The sequence below is a fragment of the Kryptolebias marmoratus genome, linkage group LG17 (genome assembly GCF_001649575.2).
Source record: "Kryptolebias marmoratus isolate JLee-2015 linkage group LG17, ASM164957v2, whole genome shotgun sequence".
Classification (NCBI taxonomy): domain Eukaryota; kingdom Metazoa; phylum Chordata; class Actinopteri; order Cyprinodontiformes; family Rivulidae; genus Kryptolebias; species Kryptolebias marmoratus.
Window position 1 is genome coordinate 377,158 of NC_051446.1, and position 15,708 is coordinate 392,865.

Below are 15,708 nucleotides of genomic sequence, written 5' to 3' on the forward strand. Positions count from 1 at the left end.
GTACCATTAGTTTTACTTTTAGCTTAGTTTAGTTCTGTACATTTAGTCATGCTTAGATCTGTTGGTTTAGCTTAGCTTATTTAGACAATTAGTTATCATTGAATCTTGTACCTGTCTGTAATTTTGTTCATTATCATGTTCTGTAACTTTGTCTGTAATTTTGTTCTTGTGTTGTAAAGCACTTTGAGTCGCCTTGTGCTGAAAAGTGCTATATAAATAAATGTACCTACCTACCTACCTCTGGGCATAAATGACCAGTACATGCCATATTGTGCCAGATTCTAAAATCTTGATAGTAATCTGTGTCACACAGTATGATGCAAGGTTTAATAGAAGCTGGACTGTATGACATTTTGCTGCAGGAACACTGAGTACATCACAAAGATTTGACAGATTTCAGTCCGTCAATAACAGGAAATTAAACGTTGGTGCTGACCCTCTAAATATTATGTTCGACCTCTAAAAAGAGAAGTCTGAAGACAAGAAAAAAGAGACGGCTGTAGACTTTGTCTCAACCATGGGTCCATGGTTGAGAAAAAGTTGTCGATCAGTTACACTGCCCTTACAGAAACTTTCTGACATGACTTGATAATTGTCTTCAATCGTCTTTGGTCATGGAGACAGCTGAATCACCTGTCAGTGAGCCAGTCACACTGAGTGACCGAAGACCACCAATTTAAGCTCACAACTAAAGATTTTCTCAAGATTTTTTTCACAGCAAAAGATTTTGTCTAAATTGCATAGTGTGAACCTGGCTTAAGTCAGTCACACAAAACAGCAATGCTTAAGACATTAAACCAAAAGTCATTGATAAAGCAAAAGCTAACTTGTGACTCAATCAAAAAAATGAATAATCAGTATGAAAGATGCTCTGGTTGGTTGAGCAGAACTATTTCCAAACTATTTTCTATCTTCCATATATATCCAGATGTTTTCTAGCTTTTCAAGATGGTATAGTTCCCCACTTTAAAAAGTGTAAAAGCATAAACAACAAGAACCAGAAAGGCTTAAAGGAAATAAAGAGAGCAAACTGCAAAATTCAAAGTATAGATTAAAAAATTCTATTTTGAGGTGAAGCTCTGTGCTGGGTGAGGTAGGAAGTCTGTTCAACTTCAGCAAGGTCGATGGCTGTGTAACCGCACAACAGGCTTAATATGAGGGGAAAAAAACGAACAAAATGTCAGCATGACAATCAGCTTGCTTACAGCAAATACAACCAAAGAAAACAAGGGCGATTATGGAAGACCACCACACGGGCAAAAGGTCACCTGTTCAAACCCTGCAGCTCTGGTCTCATGTGTAGTGAAACCAAGCAAAACAGTGGTGCCTTTTATCATATTTAATACATTTTTTTCTTCTTTAAGTTGCACGTCGGAGCCTTTTTAATAGAAAAACAACCTTGGAGGAGAATCACTAAGTAGAGCATGGGCAAGCTGAGGCGACCTAAATACAGAAGAGCAGAGAGAGAAGGTCCAGCAAGGGTTTGTTTGGAATAACTCAGCATTCTCACCCTTGTGGAGAACATAAAAAACCTCCAGCTCTTGGGTGGGCCAGGTTCAGTATTTAGTAACCACAAATCAATACATCATCCATTAAACACCACCCCCATCCTTCATCACCCTGCTTTTATGCGTAACCACCAAGGATACTAGACTTCAGTTCAGGCTCCGAAGCACATATTGATTCATATTTTCAAAATGCTCAGTGTGCTGGTAACAGCACCCAGCTAACCAGTTTCCCATCAGAAATAAACTGAAGTATCCTTGAAGATACACTTTTTTAATGCAGACTATCATCTCTGCAGTTTAAACCAATTCAAAATATAAATCCTGATAATTAATTCTTTATTCTAGGCTTTCAATATTCACTAAGGAACAAGAGGAGTCAAACAAGAGAAACACTGGTTTATTACTGCTTCTTAGGCAGGTTGTGCTAGGTGAGCACAAATATTTGATCATACTGGCCTTTCTGGCAGAAAACAAAGAGCTAACCAGCCTCTAAGCCAGCTCTCTTTCTGCGGAGACAATTAGAGAGGCTTCTTATCAGCTAGTAATTACAGAGAGAAGAAAGAAACAGCAGGAACGTGGCTTTCATTGTGGTCGCACATGCGTTGTACACATTTCTGAGATAAAGCCATCAAAATATTCTCTTAGCAGCATTCCAGACATTTCATCATAAGTGGCACAAGCAAAATTCTGTGTCATAATTGAGGCTAATCACCTCAGCTCCAGGCATTTAACACAGACAATCTGATGGAAGTAGTATTGATTTCATGTAATGATGGCTAAGATGGAAAGAATACAGAAGTGTTTGATGACTCACCCTCAGTGCTTCAATAACCAGGTCTCGGGCCTCCAGCTCGCCCTCCATGATACTGAGCAGGGTGAGCAACTCTGGCTTGCTCAGGTTATCCATATTAAACTCACATTTCTGCAAGACATGCCAGAAAAACAAAAGGATATTAAAACAGATGATTACAGATGACAGAGCTGAACAAGAGAGCAGGCTGTGTTTCAGAACATTACACTTTCCAAAACTTTCTTGGCTCATAAACTAGACAAGCAACTCCAATTGTGATGAGGAAATACTTATAAATAAATAGTTTATGGTAAATGGCTTGCACTTGTATAGCGCTTTATCTAGTCCAAGGACCCCTAAGCGCTTGACACTACAATCATTCACCCATTCATCCACACATTCACACACTGATGGAGGTAAGCTATATTGTAGCCACAGCTGCCCTGGGGCGGGTTGGCAAAGGTGAAGCTGCCATCACACCGGCCCCACCAAATCCTCTGACCACCACCAGTAGGCAAGACAGGTGAAGTGTCATGCCCAAGGACACAATGGCTGAGACTGCTATAGCTCGAACCGGCAACCCTCCGGTTACAGGACGAACCCTTACCTCCTGAGCCACTGCTGCAAAGTTTAGCAAGCTATCTTTTTACCTGAAAGTACAGCTGCTTGTAGATTTCTTAGTAGTTTTTAAAAGGTATAATCATCTCTGCTACATCATGCCTACTATGCTATGTTTTTGTCTTGCAGGATGAGAACACCAGGCAGTTCTTGGAGAAGGGCACAGCCTTAGACCCAAGATTTAAGACGAAAGTGGCCGATGAAGTGTGGATCAGACTAGAAGAGGAGATGATAAGTAGGACCTAGCAACAGGTATTTATTGTTATTGATATTTTATTACTCTTCTATTGTAGATCAGTTTATATGACTTCCATAATCTATTGAATATAGAATAAAAGTGTAATGATCCAGCCCCAGCAAATGGAGCAGGAACTTGAAAGGACATCTGGTGACCATGACGGCAACTCGTCTGATGAAGACTGTAAAGCTAAAGTAGCAACACTGGTAAAATAAAAATACAAAAAAGCATCCTGAGAAAGCAGACATGTTGATTTTTCTGAAGAAAAACTGCTAAGTGAAAAGGTTTTCAGCAGTGAGCTCTAGACACTGACACTTGTTTGCAACTGTTCTTTTGTACTAACAGTTATTTGTTTATTTTTTATGTAAGAAAACTGCTTGGAATGGAAAAACACCAAAGTGAAAAAATAAATCTCAAGATTTGTACTGTAATGTGTAATGTAATTTTCTTCTGTATCTGTATTGGTACCGGTAACGAAAGATTTTGATTGATACCCACCCTTTTGGTCAGTAGCAACAGCACGGCCAACAGATGGAAATAACTGTAATTAGAAATGACTTCAGGCGTCCCGTCATATCAATTACAACCTTCCAATTTATCCATAAAAGGTAAACCTCAGTGTTACCTCAGTTTCTTTAATAGATGGAAGGAAGGAAGGACTTCTTTTCATTCAAATTTGCTTTTACGGGCAGTCTTGTGAAGACTAGGATGAAGACTTTACTTTTTGATAAATCCTATAGTTAGGGTTGGCTTGGGTTTCCTTAGCTAACCCTTCGTCCCTTAGTTGCTATAGGCTTAGACTGCAGGAGGACAAATTTACCACATTTCCTCACTGTACTGCTGTCTTTACTCACACTGCTCTCCATAATTGTTTTTCAAGACATTGCTGTTATTAATTCAGTGTTTTTCTTGTTTTTTATTCCCATAGAAACTACACCGGGACCAATACCTATTGTATTTATCTGTGTCTCTTTCCAGACTCTGCCTATTTTTTTGTTTGTTTGTTTTTTCTTTTCTTTTTCACAGCTAGCTTTTTGGCACCGTTAGTAAGCCTTTTGTTGTAATGTTTTAACTCTTAGTTAACCATCTGGTAGCATTAGTTTAGTTTAGTTTATCTTAGCTTATATCATTTCTGATGTGTTCAGCTGAGGTTTTTAAAATCCTAGTTTAGTTTATCTTAGCTTACTATCAGGTCATTATATCTTAGTTTGGTTTTTGTCAGTTTATTTTAGTATGACTTTGCATGACTTGTTTTAGATAAGTTTAATTTAGCTTTTTATATCTTAGTTTTCTAGTTTGTTTTTCCCTTTGTTTTTTTACTTTTGCTCATTTATTGTATTATGCTTTTATGATGTGAAGCACTTTGAACGACCTCGTTGCTGAAAAGTGCTATATAAATAAATTTGACTTGACTAATTGGGATTTCATACTGTATTGTATGTGAATGTGTTGTAATATAATAGGAATGAACTAAATGCAACAAGATTTAAATCTGGATCTGACTTAGATGTAGGATTTGATTTTGTTGTTTTCTCGTATAGTGCCCTCATATAGCCTATTTATTCTATATAGCTTAGGAGGGATACAAAACATTAGGAAATATTTCATTTACAGCAAATTTAAGTATCAAAATAAATTGTACATACTCCAAAGCAAAAAAAATACTCAGTATTGGCCAGTAATAAGCATATATATATCCGGAGTATCCAAAGGAAGCAACAGTATTTCTTTGAGTATCATACTGAAAAGTACAGCTTTGACTTCAATCCCCACCCAGCTGTGAGTGAATAAGTTAAAACCATGTAGTTATGTTTATTTACAAGGAGCATACTTCCTGTCAACTCTTCTTCTATCATTCCTGTGGCAGGGCAGGTGTTTAATCTCTTTAGCTACACATACTGTTCAAGAGAAGGACTGCAGGAAGCGTAGTAGGTGTATTAAATGCTCCATGTGGACAGAACAACTTGCTCACCCTATCACTAATGCACAATCTGCACAAAGACTTAAAAGTGTCTTTAATGTCAGCTCTTGTAAATTCCATAAGCAAAATCGATCAATACGCCTCTGCTTTTATTACCTTCACAGCTGATAGTGCAGCGGCTGTCAGAGGCTGATCCAAAAAAAGGATGGAGATCATGCCAGAAACCAGAAAAAAATTCAACATTGGGCAGTTTGTTACTGTTGAGGTGGAGGCAGCAGGAGACGTACTGCATAGACATAGTAGAATTACTGTAGACCAAGATCTAAAAAAACAGAAAGACTTTTAGAGTTGACATGTTGAGTCTATAGAGTTAATAAAACATTATGGACCTTTTGTTTGAGCTCTTATCCTCTACCAATTTTTTGTTTAAATCACTGTTTTGTGATGCATATCGAAATAGTATTTGTTTGTTTCATCTTTAACCTAACAAAAATAGGGTTAAAATATATTGAACATTTTTAAAATCCCCTAAATTGCATGTGTTAAGAAGAGGCCTAGCATTCCTTAAAGAAAATCTTGAAGATAATGTTATCTCATATGATACTGCACATCTTGTGTAATCTAGCATAATCGGTCAACTCTTGCAGTATGTTTTATAAGTAACTTTCAGCTACTACCACAGCAGATTTTAGCTCAGTATCTGTGATGTTAACTAGGTTATAGCCACTTTTGTGTTGGCTAAGGTTGATTAGTTGTGATGGCCATCTTTAATTGGGTTAACTGTAGATGTACATCTGGGAATTATTTTCTAAAAAGTTTCATTAAAATCTGTCCAGTGGTTCATGAGATTTTTGCTAAAAGGCAAACAGGGTTAACTCACACAGCTGTCAAAGTTTTAGGTTAAAAAAAAGTTGCACAATGTTTTAAGCTCAAAGTATGTGTAGGAGATGACTCTCAACTACTACCACACCAGATTTTAGCTCAACATCTGTAAAACTGCCTAAGTGATCTTTGTGTCTTCTAAAGTCGGTTGTGGTAGCCATCATGCTGATTACAACTTGTAAAATGTGAATGCTGTATAAAACTGTATTCTGCTGGTCACAAAAGGATTAGATTAAAACAATAATGAAACCATAATGAACACAACTGTAACTCTCTTGCCAGCATTACTTTTCCCTTTTTTCTTTAAGCTCAGTCACAGATCGAGCGGTTATTTAATTTCAAGTCAGGCAGTGTTTAATAAATCAGATCAAACAAATTGTATTGGCAGAGACTACTTGTATGACAGAAGTTTGGTCTCTCTCAGGTTAAAACTCAGGAGAAAGTTTATCCTAAACATTGAGATGCCTGGTCACATTCCTGAAGAACACAAGACTGTCCCATTTGACAGCATTCCAAAGCAGAAGGTCAAATTGTTTCCTTGAGAAGCTTCGAAAGGCATTGAACTCACCAAAAGTAAAAACTATGTGAGGAAAATGTGAGGAATCCTTATACAGCTTTAATAAACAAGCTAAGAAAAAGGCAAACAAAGGACGTTAGAGTACCTTAACCTCTATTCTACATCAGGCAGATTGCTACCTTCTATTTCTGAAGGTGCTCTGATGTCAGATGGAGATTTACAATCCTACATCAAGACTTCCGACAACAATTTCCCATTTTATCAAGGTCTCACAGGCATCTCTAGAGGTATTTTGCTTGGAAATGCACCTTCAGGGAGTGAACAGGCCAATGTTTTAACCTTTAAAAGGCCTTTCTTAAAATGTGTTGTTTTAGCTAGAAAAGATTTCTTGAGACACATTATTTTATAAAGGAACTGTAACGTGTGTTTCACGTTTCTGTTAGGCACAGTAATTTCCTGCAAAAAAAAAAAAGATCACATTCATCTTACACAAGTCCAATGTTCAAACTAGTTTTTTGATTTAGGACTATTCATGTTTTGGTTTAAAGAAAATGATCAAGATGAAGACATACAATGAATAAAGTCTCTTCCCCACAAACCCTGCCAATGAAAACCCCTCGCTGACAGAACAGAAACTGCAAGTATGCACAAGGATGCCTTCACTAATAATACTAGTCAGAAATATTTGTGTTTCTTTATTTTTTACCTGTCTGTTGGATCAATATGGAGGCGTCTGTTCTGCAGTAGCCATAGTTTCCACTTTGTAATCATTTTCAAACAAAAACTGTGACGGCAGCAGATGCAAAATGGTTTTGTCGGCCATGTGTAGTGTCAAATAGCACCCCTACCACTAAAACCACCATTACATCTGGGATACAACTTGGCACATTATTGCCACTATTTGGTAGTTATCATAACACGTTAAGTGCCAGAGGGAAGAAAACAGCTGCCTTTCAATATGACATATACATTCTTAAATTTGTGTACTTTACCCTACTTTTCAAATATTCAAAAATTATTACCCATTCCTAATTTCTGTTTAAGCTAAATTAAATATTTACTTTGGAAACCTGGAAAGACAAGAAAATATACTAAAGAACTGATTTATTTTGATTGATCCCCAACGCCCCTTTCACAGCAGCCTTCTCACCACTCAAGAGAACTGATTGAGTCAGGGGGGGCCCTCATGGACACCAATTCAAGCAGCTCTGTCCTCTGTTCTTGTTAAGAAGGGTTTAACATATGTTATGCATCTTTATGTTTATACTGTACTTTAGTAGTTTTAGGTTAAGTTCTTTAGTCTGATATGTGGTTTAGAGGCGCCACCTACTGGCGAAAGGAAGAAAGAAAGAGAAAAACGGAGCATAGCGAGTAGCCTGGAGGCTGATGGTGTGGCTGCTCCGACCGGTTCTGATGTGCGTTATTGACCGATGTAAGTAGTTTGCAAATTGTGTTTCCAGTACTGTTTCTTTTGAATATGATAAATGTAACGGGGACTGTTTATCACTGACTACTATGCTAATGGTTAGCCAGCTATAAGCTAGCTTCTCTGGTTCTGTTTAGTCACATGTTGTTAGGAATAACTTTTGTTCAGGTAATGTTTATCAGTGGAAATGTTCATATTTAAGCCCAAGGCTCATATTTAATGGGTCTAAGTCAAATATTGGCTCACTGTTAATCGACTGTAGAATTGATAAGTCACTGATGGCTCTGTCAGTAAATAACTTAGCTAATTAATGTTGGTAGATCTGTATATTTAGAACTAGTTCATTTAAGTACTGTACTTTAGTTGATCTTCATGTTTATTGGTGGATTAAAGAAAGTGAGATATTTTTGCCATGATAATGTATAGGTTTTACATTGTCATTTTCTCTTATGTTTAGGACCACACACACACACACACACATCCCACTTACCACCAAAGGGAGATAAGTCTGCTTAACCGGAATGCTGATTGTAACCTGCACTATCTTAAACAAAGAAGAAACAGACGACAAGCCTCAGTTTTCTCTGTGTCCTGACCGACACCCAGTAGCGAGCGTTAACTTCAAGCCAGCAGTAACAGTAACTCTGTTTTCTACACTACAGTTCTGTTGTGAGGCCTCAGGTGGTGGATGAGGTGAGGCGAGGGACGACATCTAAAAACGGGGGATAAGGGCTCTGTGGCATTTCCACCCAGTGAACAGGTGAAGGAAGACAGCAACAATTTGTTCCATCAGCTGTGAACAAAGGGCATAAGCAGCCAGGCCTCTGTTCAGAGGAGAGATGTTAGCCTGGGTTCAGCCAGTAAGGCCTAAGCCATTTTACTCTGAGACACAAGGGACAGGAAGTGCTCACTCTATGGAAAATCTTTCACCATGTTTAGGCAAAACTCTTACATCCAGTTCATGTGAGCACAAAACTCCTAAGATATGACGGGCTGTCAGGCTACGCTTGTCACAGTACAGGTGGGCGAGATTTTCAAATTTGATGTCAAATTAATATGAATGAATTCCAAAAAAATATGCAACTGTCAGGATTTTTTCTTAAAATAATTTGGACACCTGATAGTGACACACCAAGTTGTTTCCTAACAGTGCTTTTCTGAAGGGGTGGGGGTTGTACACATTACCTTAGCCCCATTCCCTCCTTCCCTCAAAAACAAAAACCATCCCAACAATTGTTTCTGCTATTGTAGTTTATTTGGAAAGGATAATAAAGTGGACTCTCTAAACACAGGTAAGCTGAGCTTTATTGCCTGGATACGAGCATCCCCTTCCTCATTAATCCATACTTCTTTTTCTTTCGGTTGTTCTCCATTCAGGGGTCGCCACAGCGAGTCATCCTCCTCCATCCTCAATCCAACTGTCCTCTCAAACTGCCTCCATATATCTACTCTTTGTCTTTTTCTTTGCAGCTGCATCTCTAACATCCTTCTACCAATATATCCACTGTCCCTCCTCTGCACATGTCCAAACCATCTCAGTCTGGCCTCTCTAACTTTATCTCACAGTCATTCAATCTGTGCTGTACCTCTGATGACCTCATTCCTAATCCTATCCATCATTGTCATTCCCAAGGAGAACCTCAACATCTTCAGCTCTGCCACTTCCAGTTCTGTCTCCTGTCTTTTTGTCAGTCCCACTGTCTCCAAACCATACAACATAGCTGTTCTCACCACTGTCTTGTAAACCTTTCCTTTGACCTTTGCTGCCACCCTTTTGTCATAAATCAGTCCTGAAACTTTTCTCCATCTACTCCATCCGGATGGACTCTCTTCTTCACCTCTTTACCACACTGCCCATTTGGACCCTAAGTTCTTGAAGACCTACACCTTTGTGTCCTCTGCTCCTTGTTGACTCACTGTTCCACCTGCCTCCCTCTCATTCACACACGTACTCTGTCTTATTACAGCTGACTTTCATCCCTCGTCTTTTAAGGTTATATTCCTGCCTGACCTCATCTGTTAGTCTGTCCACTTCTCCATCAACATCCTCAAAGAAAAGAAGGCATCTATGGTGCTCTTTCCTGGCATAAAATCATACTGCTTCTCACAAATAGTCACCTCTTGTTTAAGTCTAGCTTTCACAATCATTGTGTGGCTCAACTCTGTACATCACCCTTGTTCTTAAAATTTTGCACCAACACACTTCTCCTCCATTGCTCAGACATTTTCTCACTTTCAGAAGTACCACTGAATAGACCTAAACATACCTAGACATTTCCATATCTCCACTGGTATGTCATCAGGTCCAACTGCCTTCACCTTCTTCATCATTTTCAAAGCTTTCCAAATCTCATCCTCACTAAACCTTTCCACTTCCTGGTCCACATTTTCTCCTCTTTAATCCATAGAACCAGTGAAAATTAAGGAATACAAAGTCTACAAATGCAAATCTTACATTTCATTGATAGCTCTTTCAAAAAATGCAGTTTGAAAAAACTGGGTTTTAATCTGACAGGACCAGCTAATAGCTAGTTTGAACTTAGCTAAGACCAAAGTGGACTGTCAGTATTTTATGCAACTGCTATTTTATAAACCATTACACCAGTGCTAATTTTGCACAACAATTCTTTAAATAGATGTTAAGTAGATGTTTGTGGTTATTTGTCGGCAGCAGAGTTCTGATGCAGTCTGGGCTTTAAGACAGCAACAGGCACTTTGGTTTTAGCTGCATTTGGCCTAGTTATTGGTTCGTCAGTCCTGAGGGACTTAAACTTGGTTTCACCAAACAGGCCATTTGCAGAGCTATCTACATCAGGTAAGATATTATTTGTTGCTTTAACACAAAACCCCACTCAAAAATATCTGGAATAGCCCTTTAATAGCCACAACTATAAAATCAATATCTTTGAATGTTGTTGTTCTTTCGTCTGCTCCCTTCTGTCAGCGGTCGCCACAGTGGGTGAATTGGCACATCCTGACACATCATGGGTTTGAACCTGCAGCCTCAGGATTATGACACCGCAGCACTCATCACTGATCCAAAGTGCCCCAAAATCATTATCTTTGAATTAAAAGTGGAATTAGTCACAGTAATAAAATATTTAATATTAGCACCTTTGTCAGTTTCTATCTCTGTAAAAAATAAAAAAAAAAACTCAACGTGTGGTGTACCTTCTATTAGTGAACAAAAACCTCCAGTGTCTGTTTGCACTAATTACAGTGTAATGTGCTGTTATTGACTCGTACGGCTAATAATAGCCAGTCTGGTCAGGCTATTGGTTTTCAAACTTGATACAACACGAACAGCAAGGTGTGAAGATTAGGGCATCTATTTTTTACGATGCTCATAAAGCAGACACGAACGATTCTGAATCAATTCACAAATGTCAAAAATCGATTTTTATTTATGGTTAAAAATGTTCTGTTGAGAAATGCTAACAGCGGAACTCCTGAAGCATGGTGCGCACACAACAGAGACGCAACATACAGCAACATCTTCTGCACTGAAAACCAGGGATTGTAAGAACTTTGATTTCTACAAAGTTAAAGAGAAAATTATGTTCCCAAAAGCCACACTGCATGCAAGTTGAGTACATGTTTACACCTGAAGGAGGGGGGGAAAAAAACTGCTGGTAGGTTTTAGGCTTAGACCGTTGACGACTAGTTTGAAAAGGTATTTGTGATGGAGTCTCTAAAATGTGTTGAAATGTTTGCAGCTTAGTGTGACGTGGGCTAAAGATTCCCACTCCTAGTTAAGATGCTGCTGCATGGGACAAATCTGGTAAAGTCAAAGTCAAACCATCACTGTTTATTTTTCATTAACCTGAGTATGCTTGTCCTTAAGGCCCCATCCACACGGGAATGCCGTCTTTTCAAAATGATCTTCTTCTTTGTAAACACACCACCGCTTCTAGAAATATTTTCATCCACACTGTAGACGCTATGCCGGGCCTATATGTGGTGCTGTAACGCTACCACAAAAACACACCAGAAACGGAGAACGAAGACGGGGTGCAGACGCTCAAGGAGAAAAAGACTAGGACGGTGAATACAAAAGCACAAAATGAGTCCTTTTTGTAGACTGACAAGAAAGTGTCACATTAAACCACTGTTGACAGGGAGTCATGTCGGTTTAAATCCACGGACATAATGGAAGAATATCAGAGAACGAATGGTAAAGTGTCTGTCTTTTATAATGTTTGCAATGTTTTAAAAATGTATACTTCATGTACATTGTAGGTTTTTTTCTGCAACATTTCTTTTTTTTGTGTGTTGTTGACAGTTCAGCCAAGAGATAAAAACCTTCTTGCCCTTGATTTATTTGGCGCAATAAATGGTTTATGCCCTGCTCTATCAGGTTATAGGTTAATTTATTGGCCATCAGCCTTGTCTGTTCATTGAGTTAATACAGCATGTGGAGTTTTTGCTGTAGAGAAACTAGCATCTGCAGCTTAAACACAGGCCTGTAATCTATTGTTATTGCTGTTACATCTGTCACACTTGGAGTCGGAGGTTAGGCGTCAGGTGGGTCTACGACATTGTTTTCAAAAGTTTCTTTTTAGGCTGTCCGTACGGGAACACAACAGTGATGTTTTGAGATTTTCTCAAGCTAGAACAAAATTTATTTGGGAAAAAAAGAACCATGAAAACATTAAGTTTATGCACTGTAAAAGCCTGTTGTGTGCATAAAATATTTAAATCACTGAGCACCCCCTCCAAAAATGATTAATTTTTTTTTTTTTTTTGAAAATTTGAATAGAACTGGCTCTAAACATGCAGTCTACCTCCAATATCTTGGTAAATAAGAGGTGTAGTTGGTAGAATGTCTTTCATTGAACTCTGACCCTTTCATGGATTCCAGGTACTTCAAAATCCAAACACAGGTAACACCCCCTCCTCAGACCGACAGCAGAGAGCCTGATAGAGGTGAGCAAAGAGCACAGAGCTTTATTTAACCACAATAGGCATGGTGGTGCTGTTAGGGCGGGTGCATGTGTGTGTGTGTGTAGTGGGGGGGTCCATAAAGGCGGAAGCCTCCTTTCGTTGGCTGGAACCTGAAGAAAAACGAGTGCACTGGCACCATAATGGGCAGAAGAAAGAGGCTGCCCATCTCTCATGTCTCCAGAGCACCTGTTCGCCTTGATGCTAAATGTGCAGCAGCTTCCAGGCAGTTCTGATCGGACTCAAACGAGTGTTGGAGAGGAAGGTAGGGGTTGGGGTGAGGTGGGGGGTTGACATGTTACTCCCAGCTATGTCAGCTGAGTCACTGAAATTATACCAATTTAGAAAGGTGTCTGGTGGACACAGCCTCCACCTCCTCCTCCTCCTCCTCCCACCACCTCCTCAGCTCTACACTCTGAAGCGCCCCCACCCCAACACTCACCTACCTCAGGGACTGCGGTGGTTATTCTATTATAGCACATTTTCACCTGCCTCCATCAAACGGCTCACTTCCAAAGAGGTGCTACTCTGTCCGCAAACTGCACAGAAAATGGAAGTTGGGCTTAAATCAAACAAAATGTTTCTGCTGGTTTCTTCGTTATGGCCTTCGGGCTGCTGACTAATTCGACATGTTGGATTATAGAGACGGCTAAGAATTAAAGGAATAGGGTTACTTGAAGAAAAGCATGTCGCCTGCTGCCTTTCATGCCAGAGTTCTAAACTCAGATCATCTTATGTTGAGAAATAACACTTGGTCAAACCTTAAAATTAACGTTATGTGCAATATTGTGAGATGTCACATGATGTCTTAGTTTTAGAGATAAACTGTGATTTTGGAATACTTACAGTCTAGTTAAAATGAACTTGTGACCTGTCCAGGGTGTAGCACAATAACTGCTTTTTTTTTCTAATAAATACTAGTACCTGGTGTTTTGACACACCATTTCCTAAGGGTTTTTTTCAAGTCAACACTGACCACCCACATTGCAAAAACATAACATAAAACAATCCAAAGCACCCCCAGTGTCTTTCTGCCATTGTACTTTATTTTGAAAGGATTATAAAGTGAACACTGTGGTCAAACGTGAGCTCACCTTTACTGGCAGAACATGTGCACCCGCCTTCTACGTTAAGCCATACAACCAGCAAAAATGAAGGAATATAAATATCCTCATCTTGCAGAATTAGCAGCAGCACGTCTCTGTATGTGAAACCTCTGTTTCATTTTTTTTAGCTGCATGACTTAGGAGTAAAATTTAATTCACCACAAGTCTGCATACCATCTTTGTGGACACAGTAATTAAAAAAAATTAATTACCAACAAATTCAAAGAGTGTTTTTTGCTGAAAATGCCCATTAGTGCTTGGATATATGTTGTGAACTGGGCTGACTCCAAAACGTCAATCAGCTATAGATGCATTTCCCATGGTTGCCTTCCTCAAATTTTCATTTAAACCCATTCGGTGGTTCATGAAACGTTTTTAGCTAACACAACGAACATTCAAACAGGCGGCAAACGGACATAAACATTATAGCCCGCCTTTCACCTTTTTCAGCGGCTGACAGTAAAAAGGAAAAGTTGACCTCCTGTTGGTTGGAGCAACAGTCTGATCAACTTGCACAGCGAGGTGCAGAGCTGACGGCACACAGATGTTGCTGTAGTCTGCAGAACGACGGTGAGAAGTCACAACGAGGTGCCAGAACACGTGAAACTAAAACCTGGGGACTGAAAACTAAGAGGGAACAACACTTCAGTCCTCTTGCCAAACTTAAAAAAAAATAAAGATGTAGATTACATTCTTAAAGTTTCATTCGAGTCCAGTGGTTTGTGTGATATTTGGTCAACATGTAGACTCCAAAAATTAATGCTGCAGCTTTAAAGATCTTGTGAAATCAGCAGCACTTGGAGTATGTGTTGTGAATGCCTCTCAGCTATAACCACACCACATTTTAGCAAAATATCCAAAAATCTGACTGAATTACGGCCATCTTTGGGTTTTCTAGGGTCAGTTGGCTTTGGCAGCCATCTTGAATTGGGTTGCCTCCAAAAATTAATAAGTTGTAGAGCATAATATAATATAATATAATAGTTTCCTAAAAGGTTTACTGACATTTCTTCAATATCTTGTGAGATTTTCTGCTAACAGACTGTCAGATTTAACACAAAACAGTTAATGGCATTTTATAAACAAAGTCCTTGCACAATCACTCAGCACTCATAATGCGTGTTGGGGATCAATCTCCACTACTACCACACCAAAACGTATCTCAATATATGTAAAACTGACTGACTTACATCCATTTTTGTGTTTTTTAAGCCAGTTGGCTGTGGCAGCCATGTTGAATCGGGCTGACTCCAAAAGTTGATCAGTTCTAGATGTACATTCAGTGAATACTTTGTACAAGTTTCGTTTAAATCCATCCAGTGGTTCGGGAGATATCTTGCTAACAGACAGGACATACACAGACGCGGGCAAAAACATTATCGTCCGCCTTTCCCTTTCGGCGGTGGGCGATATGAAAGGGCCTCTCAAGTTTAAACAGCTGAAGCTAAAGGAACAGCTCTCCTTGAGGGTCTTCTTTAACCCAGCTGCAACCTGTACAGCCGACGTCTCTTTCATCAACATAACAGCAGGACGAGCCGCTCAAGAGGCCATGACAGACGAACAACAGACTCATCTGGAATCAGGGAAATAAAAAACATTATTCTGTCCCGTCGGAGCGTTCAGGAGGTTCCAGGTCTGAGCTCGAACCGAGACGAAGCCCTTGTTCTTGTCTGGTCCGCCTCTGCTGCTTCACGAGCCCGTGAGATGCGCATTTCACCGTGTTTTCCTGGGGCCAGCTCCAGCCATCCCCCCCCCCCCCCC

The 15,708-nt window shown here is 39.4% G+C and overlaps 1 protein-coding gene across 4 annotated transcripts in view; it reads right to left on the minus strand.

Moving 5' to 3' along the window:
• cttnbp2 (cortactin binding protein 2) overlaps positions 1-15,708 on the minus strand; it is a 144,138-nt gene that overhangs the window by 127,830 nt on the left and 600 nt on the right. For all 4 annotated transcript variants that reach the window (XM_037980620.1, XM_037980622.1, XM_037980621.1 and 1 more), the window contains exon 2: positions 2,323-2,430. In XM_037980620.1, the coding sequence (XP_037836548.1) occupies positions 2,323-2,430 (108 nt within the window). The remainder of the gene's footprint in view (positions 1-2,322; positions 2,431-15,708) is intronic.